Source organism: Salmo salar, chromosome 26, assembly GCF_965601325.2.
Source record: "Salmo salar chromosome 26, fSalSal1, whole genome shotgun sequence".
NCBI lineage: Eukaryota > Metazoa > Chordata > Actinopteri > Salmoniformes > Salmonidae > Salmo > Salmo salar.
The window spans coordinates 1890771-1917014 of record NC_138316.1 but is presented as its reverse complement, the minus strand read 5'-3'; the positions used below and the strand labels follow the sequence as shown (position 1 = coordinate 1917014).

General features: G+C 43.2%; 1 protein-coding gene across 4 annotated transcripts in view; it reads left to right on the top strand.

Moving 5' to 3' along the window:
• Window positions 1-26244, top strand: part of ak8 (adenylate kinase 8) — an 82680-nt gene that overhangs the window by 22196 nt on the left and 34240 nt on the right. For all 4 annotated transcript variants that reach the window (XM_014174828.1, XM_014174826.1, XM_014174825.1 and 1 more), the window contains 4 exons: window positions 270-338; window positions 13108-13189; window positions 13324-13395; window positions 16801-17001. In XM_014174828.1, coding sequence (XP_014030303.1) covers window positions 270-338; window positions 13108-13189; window positions 13324-13395; window positions 16801-17001 — 424 coding nt within the window. The remainder of the gene's footprint in view (window positions 1-269; window positions 339-13107; window positions 13190-13323; window positions 13396-16800; window positions 17002-26244) is intronic.

The following is a 26244-nucleotide window of genomic DNA, read 5'->3' as shown; positions in this document are numbered from 1 at the left end:
CACACCCTGCTAGCTCAGATCAGAGCCAATATTCACTCCCCACAAAGGCCCATTGGTGTTGCCACAACACATCTAGCATAAGAAAGCATAAGAGAAATCTGTCTAGAGGAAGACCAATCAGAGATACAGTAGTTGTTCCTGTGTCGTTTGCGATGTGGCCTGGATTCACTCTGAGGCAGAGGGCAACTTGGGTCCCTTTTGAAGTGAGTATTGGAATGACAATCAAGAGATTAAAATGTTTTGTTTGTTGTTGCATTTGTTTTTTTTAGGAAATCCCATGTGACCTTTGGATCAAGTTGATTCAGCAACGGCTGTCGAAAATAGACTGTGTCCGACGGGTAAGCGTGCACATACAAACGAAGGCATGCACCCACGCATGCATGTGCAAACACACACACACACATATACACACACACATTACATTTGTAGCTCTTTATTGAAAGAAAAGGTAGGCCATAGTTTGACATTGGAGACATGTAACTGCCAAAATAATGGAAACACTTGAGTAAATAAGGGATACAAAGTATATTGAAAGCAGGTGTTTCCACACAGATGTAGTTCCTGAGTTAATTAAGCAATTAACATCCCATCATGCTTAGGGTCATGTACAGTGAGGGAAATAAGTATTTGATCCCCTGCGATTTTGTATGTTTGCCCACTGACAAAGAAATGATCAGTCTATAATTTTATTGGTAGGTTTATTTGAACAGTGAGAGACACAATAACAACAAAAAAATCCAGAAAAACGCATGTCAAAAATGTTATAAAATGATTTGCATTTTAATGAGGGAAATAAGTATTTGACCCCTCTGCAAAACATGACTTAGTACTTGGTGGCAAAACCCTTGGCGGCAATCACAGAGGTCAGACGTTTGTTGTAGTTGGCCACCAGGTTTGCACACATCTCAGGAGGGATTTTGTCCCACTCCTTTTTGCAGATCTTCTCCAAGTCATTAAGGTTTCGAGGCTGACGTTTGGCAACTCGAACCTTCAGCTCCCTCCACAGATTGTCTATGGGATTAAGGTCTGGAGACTGGCTAGGCCACTCCAGGACCTTAATGTGCTTCTTCTTGAGCCACTCCTTTGTTGCCTTGGCCGTGTGTTTTGGGTCATTGTCATGCTGGAATACCCATCCACGACCCATTTTCAATGCCCTGGCTGAGGGAAGGTGGTTCTCACCCAAGATTTGACGGTACATGGCCCCGTCCATCGTCCCTTTGATGCGGTGAAGTTGTCCTGTCCCCTTAGCAGAAAAGCACCCCCAAAGCATAATGTTTCCACCTCCATGTTTGACGGTGGGGATGGTGTTCTTGGGGTCATAGGCAGCATTCCTCCTCCTCCAAACACGGCGAGTTGAGTTGATGCCAAAGAGCTCCATTTTGGTCTCATCTGACCACAACACGTTCACCCAGTTGTCCTCTGAATCATTCATATGTTCATTGGCAAACTTCAGACAGGCATGTATGTGCTTTCTTGAGCAGGGGGACCTTGTGGGCGCTGCAGGATTTCAGTCCTTCACGGCGTAGTGTGTTACCAATTGTTTTCTTGGTGACTATGGTCCCAGCTGCCTTGAGATCATTGACAAGATCCTCCCGTGTAGTTCTGGCCTGATTCCTCACCGTTCCCATGATCATTGCAACTCCACGAGGTGGGATCTTGCATGGAGCCCCAGGCCAAGGGAGATTGACAGTTCTTTTGTGTTTCCTCCATTTGCGAATAATCGCACCAACTGTTGTCACCTCACCAAGCTGCTTGGCGATGGTCTTGTAGCCCATTCCAGCGTTGTGTAGATCTACAATCTTGTCCCTGACATCCTTGGAGAGCTCTTTGGTCTTGGCCATGGTGGAGAGTTTGGAATCTGATTGATTGATTGCTTCTGTGGACAGGTGTCTTTTATACAGGTAACAAACTGAGATTAGGAGCACTCCCTTTAAGAGTGTGCTCCTAATCTCAGCTCGTTACCTGTATAAAAGACACCTGGGAGCCTGAAATCTTTCTGATTGAGAGGGGGTCAAATACTTACTTCCCTCATTAAAATGCAAATCAATTTATAACATTTCTGACATGTGTTTTTCTGGATTTTTTTGTTGTTATTCTGTCTCTCACTGTTCAAATAAACCTACCATTAAAATTATAGACTGATCATTTCTTTGTTAGTGGGCAAACGTACAAAATCAGCAGGGGATCAAATACTTTTTCCCCTCACTGTATAAAAATGCCCTGGTGCCCATTATTTTGGCTAACATGGCTAGAAGAAGAGATCTCATTGACTTTGAAATAGTGGTCTCAAAGGAGCATAGGGGTTTAAAGGGTGTGTGTCTCTCAGTCACCAGACCTCAACCCAGTTGAACACTTATGGGAGATTCTGGAGCGGCGCCTGAGACCGCGTTTTCCACCGCCTTCAACAAAACACCAAATTATGGAATTTCTTATGGAAGAATGAGGTTGCATCCCTCCAGTAGAGTTCCACATACTTGTAGAATTTATGCTAAGGCGCATTGAAGCTGTACTGGCGGTTTGTGGTGGCACAATGCCCTATTAAGACACTTCACATTGGGCACAAACGTCAGTTCAATGTCTAGTTTTGATTTACATTTGGTGAAGTTGTCAACTAAAGTGAATTCAATGTGAAATCAACCCAGAAAATTCACATCATTGGATTTAGGTTAAAAGTCCAGGTGGAAAAAAAAAATACGCAATGCCCTTACGTTGATGACTTTTTGCAAATCCAATTAGCTTTCCACGTTGATTCAATGTCATCACATACTGTTGATTTTTGGTGTTGAAATGACGTGAAAAAACATTGATTCAACAAGTTTTTGGCCAGTTGGTTTATGTTGGTGTTTCCTTTATTATGGTAGTTACATGTAGCTAGTCCATGAGATTGTACAGTTCCAAAAATACTTGTATGAGTTACCAGGCATGGGAAAAGATCAATAGAGCGATGCTGAGTTCTAATGTGAGATGTGTAGACTTCCATACCCCTCGTACTTCTCGGTCCGTCACTTTCAATTACAACAGTTAGACATGCCTATGGACTAGCTGCTTTGGGACTGTGCCAACACACATACACACACACACACTTGGAAATAAACAGAATTTTAACGGATCAGCAAATGCTAATAGTAACAAATACCTGTATATTATCTAGCCTTTCTCATTTGATGTGTTTACTTAATGATGTGAATTACACCAGTGTACAGCTCCATTCCCAGCGGATCGGCCCCTTCCTCCCAGGGGGATTTGGGCCTCTTGTGATAGAACATGATGACTCTTTGAGCAAAACCCTCATCACACACCCGTCACCCGCCTCCACCAGTCTGTGTTCTCCTCTCTAATGTGACATGGGTAACCCACAACAGTGTCAGCCATACCCCCAAACCTAGGCCCTCTAATCCTGACACTGTCTCTATCACACAGTCAATAAGCTCACTATCAAACACACAGCAGCCATTCTTGTGATGGGTATCTTATCTCTGAAGTGTCTGTTTTCCCTGTAGTGGTGTGGAAAAATATGGAAATAGAAAAAAAACTGCTATTTTTTTTCTTATAAACTTTGCTTAGGCTGAATACATTACTTTTCGCTTGGCATCCTTTAACTTTCGCCTTTTAAGTGTTGTAGTTTGTGATTCGTTTTTTCTTTTAATTTGGTAATGGCTGTTTATCCCTTTAGGCTAAGTGTCTGATGGTGTTTATTCATTTGTTTAATTATTTTCCTGTACATCTGCATAAACGGCTGAGAATTCAGTCAGGAACCAGGGCTAGTTCTCTGTCGCAGGCAACAAAGCAGTATTGTTGCAGCTTTACCAGATCTGCATCGGATTGGAGTCTCTCTGTCACACAAAGGCACTCCTTCATCTCGTGCACAAAAATGGAGTAGCAACAGAGTGATTGACACGTTGCATTACAACTGAAGTCAAGGCCTGTCTGCTTAATTGCAGCTCCACGCGTTATCGGCTGTTTTTCGTGTGCTCTCTCTTTCAGTTTTTTTTCTCTCAAATTAAAGTGATTGTGGAACGTTAATCATACCTCATCTAGGTCGCTTGGGTTCAGTCTCTTTTTTACTCTTTGTTCTCTTGAGGCTGTTGTTTGTAAAACTTTCGACTTGTAATCTACAGGGAAATCATAGAAGGGAAAAGTGGATGGAAGCGTAATAATGAACGAAGTGGAATAACAACTGAATTAGTGCAGTACTCCTGCTGATTTAAAAGAGGTTGAACTCTGTGAAAAGAGGTACAAGCCACACGGATGTGTCAAAGAGCTCCGTCACTCTAGACCTCTAGCACTGGTGTAACGCAGTTTCTCTGGAACCCTGCAAGGTCCAAGTTCGCCCAAAGCCTAACATTTCACAAAGCTATACACGGTGTAGCTACCAATTGATGTTTTAGAATATACAACAGTCCTGTATAGACTAGATTAACCTGCATGACATGAGTCGTCCTCGTGCTCTCTCCCAACTTGGACAAAAAGTTGTAAAAGCAATCTATGAATGGCAAATAATACAGTCCATCCTAATTTTTTCCCCTTCCATTATGGATTGTACTATCTATAACTATATACCATATTTAGCTGCTATTTATAAACTTTTTTATTAAAATTACTTTTTTTTGTGTAGAAATGTTTTCACCATGTCCTGTAGGTCCAGGTTGCAGGCCCAACTGTTTTTTTTATAGAGTATTGCCAACCCAGACAGTGCTTCCTGAGACATTGTGCATTATATGTCCATTGCGCTGCACACAATTTAAACTTAGTCCTGAATGATGCATGCCAAGATGTACCAGAGATAAAGGACTGTTGATATTGCAACCACACAACTCAAACGCCGGTTAGCCAGTATGAGCAAAATCGCAAACCGCTTTCTTTGTTCAAGCTCTTAAGAACTGTTGTCCACTAAAGATGGTAATCTGTTTGCATCTGCCAATATATTGGCCGTCCAGTATCCAAATGACCTGCCCCCAGAACTTCCTATATAGTTAATCTCTTTCCGTAATGTGTTGAGGCCGGCAGTTAACCTGTTGTGGTATAGGGGGCAGTATTTTCACGGCCGGATAAAAAAACGTACCCGATTTTAATCTGGTTATTACTCCAGCCCAGAAACTAGAATATGCATATAATTAGTAGATTTGGATAGAAAACACTCTAAAGTTTCTAAAACTGTTTGAATGGTGTCTGTGAGTATAACAGAACTCATATGGCAGGCCAAAACCTGAGAAGATTCCATACAGGAAGTGCCCTGTCTGACAATTTGTTATCCTTCTGTTGCATCTTTATCGAAAATATAGCATCTCTGCTGTAACGTGACATTTTCTAAGGCTTCCATTGGCTCTCAGAAGGCGCCAGAAAGTGGAATGACGTGTCTCCTGTCTCTGGGCGAAGAACAGCAGGAGTATTTGTTAGTGGTCAGGCTGGGAACAGTGACACTGGAGATGCGCGTTCATGAGAATTCTCCATTTTTTTTCTTTCAGCCTTTGAATGAATACAACGTCGCCCGGTTGGAATATTATCGCTATTTTACGAGAAAAATAGCATAAAAATTGATTTTAAACAGCGTTTGACATGCTTCGAAGTACGGTAATGGAATATTTTGACATTTTTGGTCACGAAATGCGCTCGCGCGTCACCCTTCGGATAGTGACTTGAACGCACAAACAAAACAGAGCTATTTGGATATAACTATGGATTATTTGGAACCAAAACAACATTTGTTGTTGAAGTAGAAGTCCTGGGAGTGCATTCTGATGAAGAACAGCAAAGGTAATCCAATTTTTCTTATAGTAAATCTGAGTTTGGTGAGGGCCAAACTTGGTGGGTGTCAAATTAGCTAGCCGTGATGGCCGGGCTATGTGCTTTCGCCGAAAAGCTATTTTAAAATCTGACACCGCGATTGCATAAAGGAGTTCTGTATCTATAATTCTTAAAATAATTGTTATGTATTTTGTGAACGTTAATCATGAGTAATTTAGTAAATTTACCTGAAGTTTGCGGTGGGTATGCTAGTTCTGAACATCACATGCTAATGTAAAAGGCTGGTTTTTTATATAAATATGAACTTGATTGAACAAAACATGCATGTATTGTATAACATAATGTCCTAGGAGTGTCATCTGATGAAGATCAAAGGTTAGTGCTGCATTTAGCTGTGGTTTTGGTTTTTGTGACATATGCTTGCTTTGAAAATGGCTGTGTGATTATTTTTGGCAGGGTACTCTCCTGACATAATCTAATGTTTTGCTTTCGCTGTAAAGCCTTTTTGAAATCGGACAATGTGGTTAGATTAACGAGAGTCTTGTCTTTAAAATGGTGTAAAATAGTCATATGTTTGAGAAATTGAAGTTATAGCATTTTTGAGGTATTTGAGGTCTCACTTTTTTTCAGCCAGAGCCTGCAAAGCCACGATTCAGCTTTTTGCCGCCTTCTGAGAGCCCATGGGAGCCGTAGGAAGTGTCACGTAACAGCAGAGATCCCCTGTAATGGATAGAGATAATCAAGAAGGGCAAGAAATTGTCAGACAGGGCACTTTCTGCATGGAATCTTCTCAGGTTTTGGCCTGCCAAATGAGTTCTGTTATACTCACAGACACCATTCAAACAGTTTTAGAAACTTTGGAGTGTTTTCTATCCAAAGCTAATAATTATATGCATATTCTAGTTTCTGGGCAGGAGTAATAATCAGATTAAATCGGGTACGTTTTTTATCCAGCTGTGAAAATACTGCCCCCTAGCCATAACAGGTTAATAAGTAAAGTTTTGATCCAATGTACTTAATTTTATCTATTTTAGTAACATATAGTTCAGTAATTATAACGTTTCCTCAACATTGAATGTTGGTTCATCAAATGTGGTGAGCTTTAGATATTTTCCATTGCCAAATACTCAAGATCCATTTTTAGATTGAGCTTTGATTTGGTGTAACATTGTAGGGTAATTACAGTAATAATGTTGTCACACCCTGACCTTAGAGATCCTTTTTATTCTCTATTTTGGTTAGGTCAGGGTGTGACTTAGGGTGGGTACTCTAGTTTTGTATTTCTATGTTGGCCTGATATGGTTCCCAATCAGAGGCAGCTGTATATCGCTGTCTCTGATTGGGGATCATATTTAGGCAGCCTTTTCCCACCTGTTGTTTGTGGGATCTTATTTTGAGTCAGTGCGTGTAGCACCTCTGTTGTCACGGTTTGTTGGTTGTTTTTTTTGGGGGGGGGTGTAAAGTTTCACTAAAATAAAATGTGGAACTCAGAGCACACTGCGCCTTGGTCCTTCTCTACACACAATCATGACAGAAGGTCCCACCACCAACGGACCAAGCAACGTGCCCAGGAGGAGCAGGGATCCTGGGCCTGGGAGGAAAGCCAGGAGTGGAGGACATCCTGGACTTGGGAGGAAATAATGTCAGGAGACAAAAGCCTGCCATGGAAACAGGCGGAAGCAGCGAAGGAGGAACGACGATGACGCCAGGGTGCACGGCCAGGACGCAAGCCCAAAAGACAGCCCAAATGTTTTTTGGGGGGGGGGCACACGGAGTGGTCGGCTGAGCCGAGGGGTGAACCAGAGCCAGTCAGGGAGTCGAGTGAGGAACTCGACGAAAGATTCCGGAGAGAGGTGTTGGCGTTGAGAGCGCTGCAGAGCGGGCGTGCTGAGGAGCGTGACACCAGTCCGGTGTCATATGCACCAGTTTCACGCATCTGGCCTCCAGTGCGCCTCCCCAGTCCGGTACGTCCTGTGTCTCCTCCACGCACTCGCCCTGAGGTGTGTGTCACCGTTCCGGTACAATGTGTGCCGGTTCTACGCACCGTGTCTCCGGTGCGCCTCCACAGCCCAGTGCGTCCTGTGCCAGCCCCCCGCATTTGCCGTGCGAAGGTGGTCATCTGTCCAGGACGCGTTGTGCCAGCTCTATGCTCCAGACCTCCAGTGCGCCTCCGCGGTCCAGTACATCCTGCACCGGCTCTACGCGCTGCATCTACGGTGCGCCTCCACAGTCCAGTACGTCCTGTGCCTCCTCCCCGAACTCGCCCTGAAGTGCGTGTCACTAGTCCGGTGCCACCTGTACCGGCCCCACGCATCAGGTCTCTAGTGCCCCTCCCCAGTTCAGTACGTCCTGTGCCTGCTCCTCGCACTCGCCCTGAAGTGCGTGTCACCAGTCTGGCGCCACCTGTTCCAGCTCCACGCACCAGGCCTCCAGTGCGCCTCCACAGTCCAGAGCTTCCGGCGACGGTTCCCGGTCCAGAGCTTCCGGCGACGGTTCCCGGTCCAGAGCTTCCGGCGACGGTTCCCGGTCCAGAGCTTCCGGAGACGGTTCCCGGTCCAGAGCTTCCGGAGACGGTTCCCGGTCCAGAGCTTCCGGCGACGGTTCCCGGTCCAGAGCTTCCGGCGACGGTTCCCGGTCCAGAGCTTCCGGCGACGGTCCCCGGTCCGGAACCCCCGGCGACGGCCCACGGTCCCGAGTCCCCGGCGACGAACTCAGAGCACGCTGTGCCTTGGTCCTTCTCTACACACCAGTGTGACAACTGTAGTATCTACTTTTGCACGAAGTATCTTTTAATTGGTGCTGCATTGCTATCCTATAATAGATAGATAGATATACAAAGCCTCCAGTGCACAATGGAACTAGCATAGCTCCTAGGGGACATGTCCCGTGCAGGACATGACTCCTTAGTAACAAAAACACACAGACAATAATTATCTGATTAGCAGCAGGGTGACTAATTGGCTGATTGTACTGTCAAAAGGACCTTGTTAGCAAGCCTTCGCGCCAGGGTCATGGACTATTTTGTGCACAGAGCACAGCAGACTGCTAAGGTCTCTCTCCGGCTTGTTGAGCACTGCTCCCCTACACTCCCCCACATCGTCCCCCCAGCCTGCTGTTGAGCGCCCCGTGACATCTGCTTCATGCGTGTCCATCCTGTGATACATCCCCCCCTCCCTCCTCCCCACTGCAGATGTTGTGGTCCTGGGGTTCTGTCTGAACGCCGAGCCCTTTTGATGTAGGGATGAAACGGAATGGAGGGAGCCACTGTGTGGGACCCCAGTGATGGAGGCAGGGAGGAGGAGTGTGCTGGGGAGAGGGGGGAGGGAGTTGGGGGTGTTGTTTTGACGTAGCTCATTAGAATTTCAATCAGGCCTGAGCTTTTGGGGCCTGGCTGGGAGGGACTCCCCCTGCTTTTCCACAGCCCTGGCCTAGTCTCCCCTGGGAGGGAGTGGTGGAGAGGTAGAACGGTATTACCAGGAGCTGGCCTGGACTGGCCTGGTCTGGCTGGAGACTGACATTTTTCCTGTTCTCCACTCTTCCTCATTGGACCTGCTGTTTGTATGGGCCCTGTTACTTCTCTATACCTTACTAACTACACACTTTCATTTGCAACCATGTACAGTGGTTACCACTTTATCCAGTCGTTTTTAGGGTGACTTCATAAAATTCGCAGAATAAATGATGATTTTATGAAGGCTCAACACCACGTTGAAATGGCCGGTGTCAGTAAACCTCGGCAAAAAGGCGTAATTAAATTGTTGCCAGCAACTCAGTTACAGTCACCAACGCTCTGGATAACATGAAAACAGCCTAACCAGCTATGCTGGGGCAAGTAAAATGGTCAGAGTGAGGTGTTCTCTCATTTATGTCTGGAAGTAGCTAGCAAGCTAGCTAACTTTAGCCAGTTAGCTTGGGTGCTTGACTGCCGTTGTGAGGTCAGAATGCTTGGATCAACCCTACTCCTCGGCCAGAGCATCCAGTGCGCTCTGAACGCTCCGAGAGCGAAACGCTAGGAATTTATGTATGGACAATCTGACAACATTCTGAATTTACAAATGCGCACTATGAGCGCACTCTGGCACTCCAGGGTGAATTTACAAATGCACCCTTAGTCATGGCATCACTTTCATTTTACTAAAGTGAAGAGGCTACTACTGTGTATATCCAGTTTGTCTTGGTTTTCATTGTGATTTTATTGTAGTACAGAGGAGCCAATTACAAAATGCTCCTCATGGTTATGGAAGTGGACTCCCACTTCTATTATCAGCTCCTGGACAGCACTGCCACAGAGGCAATCAAAGGTTTAATGGGAAAGTAAGTGGGAGGAAGGCGTGTGTGTGTTATTTAGATGAAGCGGTGATTAGTGGTTAAAGATCAAAGAGGAAAACAAAGGCGGATTTCAAACAGGCCCGGGAAACTTGGCAACACACCCCATAACTTCTCTGATAATACTGTGATCTATAAATGTTTTCCATAGTTACATATTTATTTGAAGATTATTCATTGAAATAATAATTTGGCCCTAACAAGCACTTGAGAGAACCGGTTTCTTTTTCTCGTCTTTATTTTCCAGCTCCATTGAGCTGTAAGCCCTGGGATTTCGGAGGCCATTAGAGAGAGAGAGAGGTTTTTTGTGTCTAAGGAATGATATGCAGGTTGCCTCTTTCTTCTTATGTTTTATTTTTATGGTAAATTGGGGATAGGAACTGGATAATTAGCCACATTTTCAAGGTTTAGGATTTTAACCCACCTATTGAATCACTACTTGAAGTGGCAATTGTTTTCCTCTCCCTGTTTGTACAGATATTTATTCATAGAGTTATTGTCTCTTAAGGTCTCAGTCAGGGACTTGGTTTAACTGCATTATAAAGAGACAGCGTCTAACTTCTTTAACCTGTTATGGCTAGGGGGCAGTATTTTCACGGCTGGATAAAAAACGTACCCGATTTAAACTGATTATTACTCCTGCCCAGAAACTAGAATATGCATATAATTATTAGCTTTGGATAGAAAACACTCCAAAGTTTCTAAAACTGTTTGAATGGTGTCTGTGAGTATAACAGAACTCAAATGGCAGGTCAAAACCTGAGAGATTCCTTTACAGGAAGTGGCCTGTCTGACCATTTATTGTCTTTCTTTGACATCTCATTCCATTACAAAGGATCTCTGCGGTAACGTGACACTTCCCACGGCTCCAATAGGCTCTCAGAGCCCGGGAAAAACCTGAAAGTCTTCATTCCAGCCCCAGGCTGAAACACATTATCGCCTTTGTCAAGTGGCCGATCAAGGGACTGGCCGCCCCTGTCTTTGTGTTTTTTCCTCTGTTTACCGAAAAGGAGATTCCCGGTCAGAATATTATCGCTTTTTTACGAGATAAATTGCATAAAAATTGATTTTAAACAGCGGTTGACATGCTTCGAAGTACGGTAATGGAATATTTAGAATTTTTTTGTCACGAAATGCGCCATACGCGCGACCCTGATTTACCATTTCGGATAGTTTCTGGAACGCACGAACAAAATGCCGCTATTCGGATATAACGATGGATTATTTTGGACCAAACCAACATTTGTTATTAAAGTAGCAGTCCTGGGAGTGCATTCTGACGAAGACAACAAAAGGTAATCAAACTTTTGTAATAGTAAATCTGATTTTGGTGAAGGCTAAACTTGCCGGGTGTCTAAATAGCTAGCCCGTGATGGCTGGGCTATGTACTTAGAATATTGCAAAATGTGCTTTCACCAAAAAGCTATTTTAAAATCGGACATATCGAGTGCATAGAGGAGTTCTGTATCTATAATTCTTAAAATAATTGTTATGCTTTTTGTGAACGTTTATCGTGAGTAATTTAGTAAATTGTTAGTAAATTCCCCAGAAGTTTGCGGGGGGTATGCTAGTTCTGAACGTCACATGCTAATGTAAAAAGCTGTTTATTGATATAAATATGAACTTGATTGAACAAAACATGCATGTATTGTATAACATAATGTCCTAGGTGTGTCATCTGATGAAGATCAGAGGTTAGTGCTGCATTTAGCTGTCTTCTGGGTTTTTGTGACATTATATGCTAGCTTTAAAAATGGGTGTCTGATTATTTCTGGCTTGGTACTCTGCTGACATAATCTAATGTTTTGCTTTCGTTGTAAAGCCTTTTTGAAATCGGACAGTGTGGTTAGATTAACGAGAGTCTTGTCTTTAAAATGCTGTAAAATAGTCATATGTTTGAAAAATGGAAGTTTTCGGATTTTAGAGGAATTTGTATTTCGCGCCACACCCATCATTGGATATTGGAGCAGGTGTTCCGCTAGCGGAACGTCTAGATGTAAGAGGTTAAACAACCAGCTATTTATCACAATGAGAGAATGGGACAGTGTAAATGAAGTGATGAATATAACAAATAGGCCACTGAATAGAAATAGGGTGGATGTCACGTCCTGACCAATATTTAGGTATTATTTGTATTATATTTGGTCAGGACGTGGCAGAGGTATATTTGTTTTGTATTATGGGGTTTTGTGTGTGGTGTAGTGGGGTGTGTTAGTTTTGGTATAGGTTCTAGGTTTGTTTTTCTATGTGTAGTTTTGGGTGCTGGACTCTCAATTGGAGGCAGGTGTTTCTAGTTGCCTCTGATTGGGAGTCCTATAAGTAGGTGTGTGTTTGTTTGGTAGGTTGTGGGTAGTTGTATTTTGCACTGCGTTTATTCTGCATGTAAAACTGTCACTAGTCTTTATTTGTTTTCTTGTTTTTTCTCCGTGTTCACATTCATTTAATAAATTAAGATGATGAGCACTAACTCCTCTGCGTATTGGTCCACGTTCTCCGACGATGATTTCGCTATATCGTCTGACGACGAAGATTGCTGTGACAGTGGAGTAGAAATGCATTGCATTGTAATCATATTACTGTGTAAGGTCATATGCCATATGACATATTAATTATATTTCTAAGTAAGTAATTATATTTCTTTAAATTACTGGGCACAGGGCACAGAGCTAACCTTGTCGTTTGGGCCCACAGAGCTAGCCTTGTCGATCAGGCAATGATCATCTCCAGAATCATTTTTGGATTTTTTGTCATCTCAGGAGAAAAGAAAACCACTCCATCAGAAGAACTATTTGCAATTTATATAATTCTACATATGATAAATAATACATCTGGGGGCTGTTTCCTGGACACAGATTAAGCCTAGTCCTGGAAAAAATGTTTGTAGATTCTCCACTGAGTTTGCTTTTTAGTCCGGGACTAGGCTTAATCTGTCTTCAGGAAACTGCCCCATCATGTCCTATATGAGAAATCTTCTAGTCTTTTGACCCCAGTTTGAGCCACGTTGATTAGTGCTTGTGTTGTTTGTTCTGTGTTCAGGGTTGGGTGTTGGAGGGGATACCTCAGACACGAGAGGAGGCCCTCTCCCTACAGGAGGCTGGAGTTGCCCCAAATCATGTTGGTTAGTGCCTCAGTTTACCTCAGTTATCCATTTATGTTTGGTTATTTCCATGTTATGTTTGTACGTGCGTGCATTTGTGTGAGTGAGCGTGTGTGTGTATTGAAGGAACTGTTTATGTGTGTGTTTTCTGTCAGTGTTGCTGGAGGCACCCGATGCAGTGCTGATTGAACGGAGTCAGGGCAAGAGAATAGACCCTGTCACAGGAGGTAAGATGACGTGGAGATGGAGAACACTGGAGATGTATTCCAGAGTGCCCGATTCTACCAAGGGGAGGGGGGTGAAAGTGATACAGAGAGACATTCCTTTTTTATAATTCACATCATAACCACAAACCCACATCCATATTGAACCTGGCTTTCAAGGAGCGGGACACTAATCCGGACGCTTATAAGAAATCCCGCTATGCCCTCAGACAGACAAATCATTTAAGTGGCAAAGCGTCAATACAGGACTAAGATTGAATCCTGCTACACCGTCTCTGATGCTCGTCGGATGTGGCAGGGCTTGCAAACTATTACGGACTACCGCGAGCTGCCCAGTGACGCGAGCCTACCAGATGAGCTAAATGCCTTTTATGCCCGCTTTGAGGCAAGCAACACGAAAGCATGCATGAGAACACCAGCTGTTCCAGATGACTGTGTGATCACGCTCTCCGTAGCCGATGTAAGCAAGACCTTTAAACAGCTCAACACTCACAAGGCCACAGGGCCAGACGGATTACCAGGATGTGTACTCAGAGCATTCGCGGACCAACTGGCAAGTGTCTTCACTGACATTTTCAACCTCTCCCTGACCAAGTCTGTAATTCCTACATGTTTCAAGCAGACCACCATAGTCCCTGTGCCCAAGAAAGCGAAGGTAACCTGCCAAAATGACTACCGCCCCATAGCACTCAAGTCGGTAGCCATCACGTGCTTTGAAAGGCTGGTCATGACTCACATCAACACCATCGTCCCAGAAACCCTAGACCCACTCCAATTTGCATACCGCACCAACAGATCCACAGATGATGCAATCTCACTCCACACTGCCCATTCCCACCTGGACAAAAGGAACACCTATGTGAGAATGCTGTTCATTGACTACAGCTCAGCATTCAACACCATAGTGCCCACAAAGCATCTAAGTTAAGGACCCTGGGACTAACACCTCCCTCTGCAACTGGATCCTGGAACCCCAGGTGGTAAGGGTAGGCAACAACACATCCTCAACACTGGAGCCCCTCAGGGGTGCGTGCTTAGGTCCTCCTGTACTCCCTGTTCACCCACAACTGCGTAGCCAAGCACGACTCCAACACCATCATTAAGTTTGCTGATGAGAACGATGAGACAGCCTATAGGGAGGAGGTCAGAGACCTGGCAGTGTGGTGCCAGGACAAAACCCTCTCCCTCAATGTGAGCAAGACAAATGAGCTGATAGTGGACTACAAGAAAAGGAGGACCGAGCACACCTCCATTCTCCGCAACAGGGCTGCAGTGGAGTAGGTTGAGAGCTTCAAGTTCCTTGGTGTCCACATCACCAACAAACTATCATGGTCCAAACACACCAAGACAGTTGTGAAGAGGGCACGACAACACCTTTTTTCCCCCTCAGGAGACTGAAAAGATTTGGCATGGGTCCTCAGATCCTCAAAAAGTTCTTCAGCTGCACCATCGAGAGCTTCCTGACCAGATGCATCACCACCTGTTATGGCAACTGCTCGGTATATAAGGCACTACAGAGGGTAGTGCATACGGTCCAGTACATCACTGCGGCCAAGTTTCCTGACATCCAGGACTTATATAATAGGCGGTGTCAGAGGAAGGCCCAAAAAATTCTCAAAGGACTCCAGTCACCCAAGTCATAGACTGTTATCTCTGCTACCGCACGGCAAGCGGTACCGGAGCGCCAAGTCTAGGTCCAAAAGGCTCCTTAGCAGCTTCTACCCCAAGCCATTAGACTGCTGAACAATTAATCAAATGGCCACCCGGACTATTTACATTGTTTTTACACTGCTGCATCTCGCTGTTTATTATCTATGCATAGTAACTTTACCTCTACCTACATGTATAAATTACCTTGACTAAACTATACCCCCGCACATTGACTCAGTACTGGCATCCCCTGTATAGCCTCGTTATTGTTACTTTTAATTATATTTTTGACTTTAGTTTATTTAATAAATATTTTCTTAATTCTATTTCTTGAACTGAATTGTTGGCCTTGTAAGTAAGCATTTCACTGTAAAGTTTACACTTGTTGTGTTCGGCACATGTGACAAAGACAATTTGATTTCTTTGAATCCCCACCATAGCTCTCCAGGAGAACAAGTCCTTAGAGTATCGCAAAGCCGTGCTATAATTAACGAAAGCCTCAGCTCCCAATAGGTTGGTTTGTTATGGTGAGGATGTACTCGATCAAAATAATTGCCATCTCTGTTTTCATTGTGCCGAGGTCTCATTTTGCCTTTGTCAGTAGAATTACATGCACTGTGCAAATGAGCTCGCAGTTTTTTTCAAAGCTGTCCAAATACTTAAACACGTTTTATTTTTCACTCATACAGAATTTGTTTGTCAACGTGACGAAATGATTGGTACCTGTGTAAACATTATCAGAATTACTTTATTCGCCTAGTACATTTACAGATACCCAAAATGTAACTTAGTGAATTGTCAAAGTCAATATATATAAATACAGTAAACATAGAACTCTGGAGTACAGGCTGATATACAATGAGGATATACAAGTAACTGCCAAAATAATGGCAACACTTGAGTAAATGAGGAATACAAAGTGTATTGAAAGCAGGTGCTTCCACACAGGTGTGGTTCCTGAATTAATTAAGCAATTAACATCCCAGCATGCTTAGGGTCATGTATAAAAATGCTGGGCAGGTCATTATTCTGGCTACCATGGCTATTCCCCCATAGGATGACAATGCCCCCATCCACAGGGCAGGAGTGGTCACTGAATGGTTTGATGAGCATGAAAACGATGTAAACCATATGCTGTTGGCGTCTCAGTCACCAGATCTCAACCCAATTGAACACTTATGGGAGTTTCTGGGGCGGCCACCTCGTACAACGTTTTCCATCAACAAAACACCAAATTATAGAATTTCTCTTGGAAGAATGGTGTCTTGTCCCTCCAATAGAGTACCAGGCACTTGGAGAATCTATGCCAAGGTGCATTGAAGCTGTTCTGGCTCGTGGTGACCAAACGCCCTATTCATCAAATCACATTTTATTTGTTACATGTGCCGAATACAACACGTGTAGGTAGACCTTACCGTGAAATGCTTACTTACATGCCCTTAACCAACAATGCAGTTTTAAGAAAATAGAGTTTAAAAATATTTACTAAATAAACTCAATAAAAAAAAACTGGGGAGATATCTAGAACATGAAGTCTATGAACAAGAAGAGATAAATAGATCCCACCCTCCCTGTCATGGGGCCATCGGGGCCTGTATTCATAAAGTGTCTCAGGGTAGGAGTGCTAGGATCAGTTTGCCTTTCAGATCATAGTAAATTTGGTTACATGGATAGGAGAGACCTGATACTAGATCAGCACTCTTACTCTGAGACACTTGATGAATACATACCCTGATCTTCTCTCTATTACCTGTGTAGATGTGTACCACGTCACGTTCATTTGGCCCGAGGACAAGGAAGTGGTGCAGCGGTTAGAGCGCCAGAAGACCGTGTCAGAAGAGCAGCTTGTCGCCCAGCTGATGCAGCACCATCGCGAGGTTCACGCCCTGCGCAAGACCTACCGCAACTGCCTGAAGGGCATTGATGCCGACCAACCGCATGTGGACGTATTTGACCAAGGTGAGAAGACCACTCCCAGCTAGCACATTTGGTTCCTTGGAAGTTGTGGGAAAGTATGTTTTTGGATTCACATTGGTTGTGGGAATGAAACCATACGTTTCCTGACCGGTAAAACGATATGTTTTTAAAATATTCTGGGAACTTTTATTTTTAGTTTGAAGGGATTTTCTGAGAAAGTTTCACTCTGGTTCCTTGAAAGTTTTCCTGGGAGGTTTCACTAAGACTCTGAGAATAGAAATGATAGGTTGGGGGCCTCCCAAGTGGCGCAGCGGTCTAAGGCACTGCATCGCAGTGCTAAATGCGTCACTACAGACCCTGGTTCGTTCCCAGGCTGTGTCGCAGCCAGCAGCGACAAGAGACACATGAGGTGGGGCACAATTGGCCCAGCATTGTCCGGGTTAGGGGAGGGTTTGACCGGCCAGGATGTCCATGTCCCATTGCGCTCTAGCGACTCCTGTGGCCGGGCGCATGCACGCTGACAGTCGTCAGTTGCACAGTGTTTCCTCCGACACATTTGTGTGGCTGGCTTCCTGGCTAAGGGAGCAGTGTGTCAAGAAGCAGTGCGGCTTGGCAGGTCGTGTTTCGGAGGATGCATGGCACTCGACCTTCGCCTCTCCCGAGTCCGTACGGGAGTTGCAGTGATGGAACAAGACTGTAACTACCAATTGGATATCATGAAATTGGGGAGAAAAAGGGGTCAAACATTTAAAAAAATTGTTATTTGGAGGTTTTTGTTTCAATAAGACTTTTAGCTTATTTTGGGTTAACTTTTTTTAACTCCAAGCACAGATTGGACAAATGGAAATAAATGTCCTTAGGCATCAGCATCAGTGAAATTCAAATTTAGAATCTTCTGTTCTCTATCCATGGAATTAGTCCACTGCGCCACCAGGATGGAGCTAGCATGTATTTTTTTTTTTTACATATACAAAGCTGTTCATTTTAGTCTATTCAAACAGACCCCATTTCAAAGGAAACAAGCACTCATTAATATCAGAGGTGCATTCAGTTCGATTGAATGTTTGCTACGTTACAGAACGGTTTGTACTGAACGACACCTTTCCCCAAAACATTCTTGTATGTTTTTGAACAGACTGAGGTTTGTTTGCTCCCGTTTGGTGGGTGCGTTGAGGTGTGGCTTGAAGCAATGAGTGACGTATTTACAGTGCCTTGAGAAAGAATTCATACCCCTTGACTTATTCCGCATTTTGTTGTGTTACAGCCTAAATTCAAAATGGATTAAATAGATCTTTTTGTCACCCATCTACACACAATATCCCATAATGACGAAGTGAAAAATGTTTTTAGATATTTTTGCAAATGTATTAAAAATGAAATACAGAAATCTTATTTACATAAGTATTCACTCCCCTGAGTCAATACTTTGTAGAAACACCTTTGGTGGCGTTTACAGCTTTGAGTCATCTTGCACATCTGGATTTAGGGATTTTCTCGCATTCTTCCTTGCAAATTTTCTCAAGCTCAATTAAGTTAGATAGGGAATGGATAGGTGAACAGCAATCTTCAAGTCTTTTCACTGATTTTCAATGGGATTCAAGTCTGTGTTTTGGCTGGGCCACTCAAGGACTTTTACATTATTGTTCTGAAGCCATTCCAGAGTTGCTTTGGCTGTATGCTAAGGGTCATTGACCTGTTGGGACTGGTCGTTTGCACTCAAGCAGGTTCTCATCAAGGATTTGCTTGTATTTGGCTCCATTAATTGTTCCTTCCATCTTTACCAGTCTCCCAGTCCCTGCCTCTAAAAAGCATCCACATAGCATGATGCTGCCACCACCATGCTTCACGGTAAGGATGATGTTAGACGGGTGATAAACTGCCTGGTTTTCTCCAGACATAGTGCTTTGCCATTTGGCCAAAGAGTTACTTTTCTTTCTCATCAGACCACAGAGTCTTTTGCCTTATGATCTGAGTCTTTGCCGTGCATTTTTTCAAACCCCAGGTGTGCTGCCATGTGCCTTTTTCTCATGAGTGGCTTCCATCTGGCCACTCTCCCATAAAGCCCAGAATGGTGCTGTAGAGACCGTTGTCCTTCTGACAGGTTCTCCCATCTCAGCCAAAGAACTCTGTAGTTCATTCAGAGTGGTCATTGGTCACCTCCCTGACCACGGTCCTTCTTGCCAGGTTGCTCAGTTTGTTCAGACAACCAGCTCTAGGCAGAGTCTGGGTAGTTCCATATGTTTTCATTTTCCCAGTGATGGAGACCACTGTGCTCTTGGAAACTGTCAACACGAGAAATGGTTTTATACCCTTCCCTAGATATATGCCTCACCACAATTCTCTCTCTGAGATCTACGTATAGTTCCTTGGTATAGTTTCTGCTCTGACATACACTGTTAACTGTGGGACCTTATATAGACAGGTATGTTTCTTTCTAAATCATTTCCAAACAATTGAATTGTCCACAGGTGGACTCCAATCAAGTTATATCAAGGGAAATTGTATGCACCTGAGCTCAATTTGGAGTGTCATAGCAAATACTTATTTAAATTGGATATTTTTGTATTTCATTTTCAATACATTTGCTAAAATATCTAAAAACATGTTTAAAGTAATGAAATACCAAGAAAATAAATGTTTTTTTGTCAAGTTCTATAAATGTGCTGAGAATGTTCCAAAGACAAGCAACTATCCTGCACCATTCTCAGAAAGTTGTGGGAAGGTTGCATGCAAAATAACTATAGGACAACCACGCTCTCACCAAGCTCTAAGAAACACATGGTTCTCAGAACATTATGTGCTAGCTGGGGTGTATGACTGTAGATTAGAACACCACTCTAAGGGATCCAACAACAAACATAATGTGTTGTTTTCATTCGCGAACATATGCTACATGTTTCCAATTATCTGTCCTTCCTCCCAAGTGTGCACTTGTTCCTTTCATTTCAAGGAAATGACTGGTATAAGAAACATGGTGGAAACTCTAGCCCATGCCTTCACCAATCCAATACTTTTAGGTTTGTGGGAAGTAGTGAACGAGTGTATTTATTATTGGGACGAAGGACACAGCCATAAAGGACACACTTCTTTAAACCAGAAGCAAATACTCACTGACTGACATGTCTCCATATTCCATAGTAGTACACTGAACAAAAATATAAATGCAACATGTAAAGTGTTGGTCCCATGTTTCATGAGCTGAAATAAAAGATCACAGAAATGTTCCATAATGCATCCAGCTGACAGGTGTGGCATATCAAGAATCTGATTAAACAGCATGTTCATTACACAGGTGCACCTTGTGCCAGAGAGTTTAATGTTAATTTCTCTACCTTAAGCAATGTCATTTTAGAGAATTTGGCAGTACATCCTCACAACCACAGACCACGTGTATGGCGTTGTGTGGGCGAGCAGTTTGCTGATGTCAACGTTGTGAACAGAGTGCCCCATGGTGGCGGTGGGGTTATGGTATGGGCAAGCTTAAGCTACGGACAATTGCATTTTCTCGATGGCAATTTGAATGCACAAAAATACTGTGACGAGGTCGTGAGGCCCATTTTTGGAGGGGTATCTGTGACCAACAGTACTGTATTCCCTGTTGTGTGAAATCCATAGATTAGGGCCTAATGCATTTATTTAAATTGACTGATTTCCTCATGTGAATTGTAACTCAGTAAAATCTTTGAAATTGTTGCATTTATATTTTTGTTCAGTATAGTAATGACTTACATGAAGTCCCTCTCTTTGATGCCCCTCTCTACCTGAGACAGTGATTGACGATGGATGACAGTCTCTCCCATCACGGGCCTCAGAGGCTTTGTTGCACAGCATCAAAGCCTCATCACCATATCATCTCAGTCTGCGTCCCAAATGGCACCCTATTCCCAAAATAGTGCACTACTTTTGACCAGAGCCCATATCGGTAATAGGGTGCTATTTTAGGACACACTCTCAGTGGGCTGCTGCCCCTCCACGGCCACGCCTTCTGGCGGGATGTCAGCATGGCACTGCAGCAGACCCATGGGGAGGTTTTGATTCCCCTCCCTGTCAGCCCAGCTGATGGACAGGGAGTTTGCCTAAGGCTAAGCTACAGGCAAGGGGAGGAGGAGCAGCCGTCGCAGCCTTCAGCCACACCATTAAAGCCATCTGAATACTACCTGTCTGAACATTACACCACTCAACTTGGCAAAATAGTTCTGTCATTCTCTCTCTTAAGATTACTTTAGCCCAACCCCTGCAAATGATACACATACAGGTTTTGGAGAGGTACGGGGGTCTGCCACACTGGGTGCCTGTTGTGGGGGGTTAAGTGCTTTGTTCAAGGGCACAAAAGCAGGCAATGTCATCTAGGATTTGATACCAGCAACCCTCCAGTTGCCAGTTCACTTCTCAACAGCTTTTTCCTCTCTGACCCGGGATTTGACCTGGGAATCCTCCAACCGCTGGCTCACCTCTCTAACCACTAGGCTACCTGCCGCCTCAGGTTTGTTGTGCGAGGCAGGGCAGTGGTGACAGTAGAAGGCTAGAAGCAGACGCACCATGGCGGATGTGAATTAGACTTAAACAAGTTTGCATTACTAAAGTGTATATATTTCAATCGGAGTGTCTGGAATCTGACAAAGAAAGCTAACTGATAGATAGTACTGTAACAAAGTTTTTCTGCAGAGAAAAAGTCTTGGGTGGGCCGTCTGTAAAAAATATAATATAATTGTAAATAAGATCATCTTGGAGAAGTAACATTATGCATTCAGGAGTATTAGCTTTAAAACTGTAACATTTTCACTCTGCCCCATGGCAAAATGTGTAGAGTTGCAGGAAATTTGCTTTCAACTATAATTCAACCATTTCTACATCCAATTTTGGATATATTTTAACGTAGGCGCTGGTAGTCGAGAATAGGGGAGGAGCGGGAGTAGACGTGACACATATATTAGTAGTTGAGAGATGCCAAGATTGTGCAAAGCTGTCATCAAGGCAAAGGGTGGCTACTTTGAAGAATCTCAAATATATTTTGAGTTGTTTAGCAATTTTTGGCTTACTACTAGGGTTGCACATTTTGGGGAATATTCAGAGGTGGAAACTTTCAGTGGGAATTAACGGGAATATATGGGAATTAACGGAAATGTATGCAAATTAATATTAATGCCATTTAAATGTAGATGTTTTTTGCATTGAATATATTTACCATACCATATGGAGACAGAAACATAAACATTTTACCTTATCATAAGTAGACATAGTTGCAAAATATTAAATCCTTCCAATAGAAATAAAATGTTAAAAAATTGTTACGAATTGATCTTTAATTAAATTAATTGACTCTTCACATGGGATGACCTCACGGAACAACAAAAGAAAGGGAATATTGAATGATCCCCAATGATCCATCACATCTTCTAAAAACGTTTTCAACATACATCTGTAAAATGATAGTCTAGAAAATAAAGCTTTGGTTGTCTTCGTCTCAGGCTTCCATGTCTTCTCCCTGGACCTCCTCAATATCCACCTCTTGAACATCAGACTCTAAGGCCTCATCGTCACTGTCACTTTCCAAACTTGTTGAGGATGGCTCGTTGCCAGGCTCAAAAAGCCTCAAATTTGCTCGGATGGCCACCAATTTTTCAACCCTTGTATTGGTCAGCCTGTTGCGTGCTTTGGTGTGTGTGTTCCCAAACAAGGACCTGTTGCGCTCTGAGGCGGCTGATGTTGGTGGGATTTAGAGGATGATGGAGGCAACAGGGGAAAGAGCCTCAGATCCACAAAGTCCTTTCCACCGGGTGGCTGATGAGATATGTTGGCATGACTGCCATGTTGCATCTCCATCCCAAAGCCCTTGCTTGGAAGTGTACTTTGCCAGACTGCCAAGAACCTTGCCCTCATCCAGGCCAAGGTGGCGAGACATGGTAGTGATGACACCATAGGCCCTGTTGATCTCTGCACCAGACAGGATGCTCTTGCCAGCATACTTGGGGTCCAACATGTATGCTGCGTGTATGGGCTTCAAGCAGAAGTCTTCACGCTTTTTGATGTATTTCAGAACTGCAGTTTCCTCTGCTTGGAGCAACAGTGAAGTGGGCAGGGCAGTACGGATTTATTCTCTTACATCTGCAAGCAGAGTCTGAACAACAGACAATATGGCATTGTCTCCCTCAATCCGTACAATGGCTACTGCTGTAGGTTTCAGGAGTTTCAGGCTGCTTACCACTCTCTCCCCAAAATACATCATCCAGGAGGATCCTCTTGATGGGGCTGTCCATATTGGCAGACTGTGATATGGCAATTTCTTGGAGAGACTCCTTCCCCCCCAGGAGACTGTCAAACATAATGACAACACCACCCCAATGGATGTTGCTGGGCAGCTTCAATGTGGTGTTCATATTCTACTCACTTTGCTTGGTGAAGTAGATTGCTGCTATAACTTGATGACCCTTCACATACCTAACCATTTCCTTGGCTGTCTTGTAGAGTGTAACCATTGTTTTCAGTGCCATGATGTCCTTGAGGAGCCGATTCAATGCATAAGCAGCACAGCCAATGGGTGTGATGTGAGGTAGGACTCCTCCACTTTAGACCAAGCAGCCTTCATGTTCGCAGAATTGTCTGTCACCAGTGCAAATACCTTCTGTGGTCCAAGGTCATTGATGACTGCCTTCAGCTCATCTGCAATGTAGAGACCAGTGTGTCTGTTGTCCCTTGTGTCTGTGCTCTTGTGGACTACTGGTTGAGGGGTGGAGATGATGTAATTAATTATTCCTTGCCTACGCACATTCGACCACCCATCAGTGATGATTGCAATACAGTCTGCTTTCTCTATGATTTGCTAGACCTTCACTTGAACTATGATGAACTCTGCATCCAGCAAATGAGTAGATAAAGCATGTCTGGTTGGAGGGGTGTATGGTGGGCATCATTCAGAAATCTTTTCCAATACACCTTGCCTGTGAGCCTCATTGGTGAACCAGTTGCATACACAGCTCGAGCAAGACATTCATCAGCATTTCTCTGACTATGTTCCTCCATTGAGTCAAAAAACTCCTGATTCCAGGAGGACCATGAGTTGTTGCTATCGATAAGGTGTCTGATTCATCATTTTCACCTCAAATAGAAGTAGAGGTTGCTCGTTCTGAGCTCCGAGGGAACTTTATGCACTTGGCCAGATGATTCTGCCAATCATATGTGCATTCTTCACATAGGATTTGGCACAGTATTTGCAAATGTACACAGCTTTTCCTTCTACGTCAGCTGCAGTGAAATGTCTCCACACATCAGATAGTGCCTGTGGCATTTTCCTGTAAAGATTAGAAAAGAAATTGTAGCAAAAAAACGAATACAATTCCATGTACAGATAAATAGTTAAACTCCTTTGTAAGATAAATGTTTTTAAATGTTTTTAAATGAAACATGTATGGAAACAGGTGAATTAACACTCCTCAGTTAGCAGGCTCAAGCAAGCTAAAACCCACATGGTAGCAAAACTAACTAGCAGAAATTGTTAACAATTTAGAAATGGTTTAAACACCCTTTGCTGTAGGCTACTATTTACTAGTTAACAAAAAATCATGTATGTCATATAAAATATATTTACCCCACCCAGTATTGTAATCAAAAGTTACCAGAAAGCATGTAGTCCTTGGCTCAGACAGTGTAGTAGTGTGGGCTCAATAGCATCTCATTAGTGTGCAAGATCTTGAGAATCAGCTGTAAATGTTATGGAAGAATACATTGTGCATGCAGAGGGTTGCAATTCCATTGGCTAGTTTAACCAAAATATGCCACAAGACCTAGAATTGCCTTATGTGTATCCCACAAAAAAAGGTTCACTGTTATAAGCTAACTTTTTTGATGAATTTGAGCAAAATTCCCCAAATTCCCGGGCTTAACTTCCCATGGAAAATTCCCTGAAAAATTTCGTAAATTTACCGGAAAGTTTCCGACCCTTTTCAACCATAGTTACTACATGATTCCACATGTCTATTTCATAGTTTTGATGTCTTCACTATTATTCTACAATGTAGAAAATAGTAAAAATAAAGAAAAACCCTAGAATGAGTAGGTGTGTCCAAACGTTTGACTGGTACTGTATACCCATTGCTTCTTAAAGAATATAACTTCTAAATGGCTCATGAGGTTTAGTTCAACTGTCGTACCCCATCAGAACCCAAAATATAAGCTTGTTTTATTCCAATATTTGTAAACAATGTAATCAAATACTGTATAGCCTCAAAACATATTTAAAACTATAATTTTAACATCATGGATGGTCAGTCCTTGAATCCATACCTCTGTCTATGAATTTCAGAGTTGTTACATTTCTCCAGGCCCATCCCTCAGCTTTTTACCAAAACTGAGGGGGGTGCTGCTTTGTTATTGTTTCAATTAAGGATTCTAGCTTTAAAACAGCAACATTTTGTTTCCACGCCTCCACCACTCCCACCACCTAAGCCCCATTTTGATCCTGTGTAAGAATTACACACGTGATCTTTTCTTTAGGTCTCAACCGTCCTCTCTCATTGCCAGAATCAGCCGTCTATGGTGTCTTTCCCCAGATCCTCTCTGATTTAGAAGCAGGTTTGCGTTCTAAATGGCACCCTATTCCCTTTGATCAGAGCCCAAGTAATACATTATAACGGGAATAGGGTGCAGTTTGGGACGCAGTCCAGGTCTATGATTGCAGATAGAGATTTAGAGGAGTGTATGGGAGGCTATGTGTGTTTACTCTCCCGGGCTGTGTTTTCAGCTTGATAAGTAAATGAAAGGTTTCTGTAATGGCACCATTTATAATTAATCAAATTCTTATTTGCTCAAGTGTAACTGAGGGCATAGAAATGTTTCGAAAATGTCTTTGCGATTATGTATTCATACGCTGTGGTTGAAATACCAAATGTGCTAAAACTGTTTCTTTGAATATTGATTATTAAGCTAATTAAGATGCGTCCTTTATTATGATATGACTGGCTCCCTCTGCCTTAGCCATTCGAAAATATGTTTGCCCTATGGACGCTTGTCAGAAGTCAAATCAAATTGTATTTGTCACGTGCCGAATACAACAGGTGTAGACCTTACAGTGAAATGCTTACTTACAAGCCCTTAACCAACAATGCTTTAACAAGTTGAGAAAAAAATAGAAAATAAAAGTAACAAATAATTAAACCGCAGCAGTAAAATAACAAGCGAGGCTATATACAGAGGGTACCGGTACAGAGTCAATGTGCGGGGACACCGGTTAGTTGAGGTAATATGTACATGTAGGTAGAGTTAAAGTGACTATGCATAGATTATAAACAG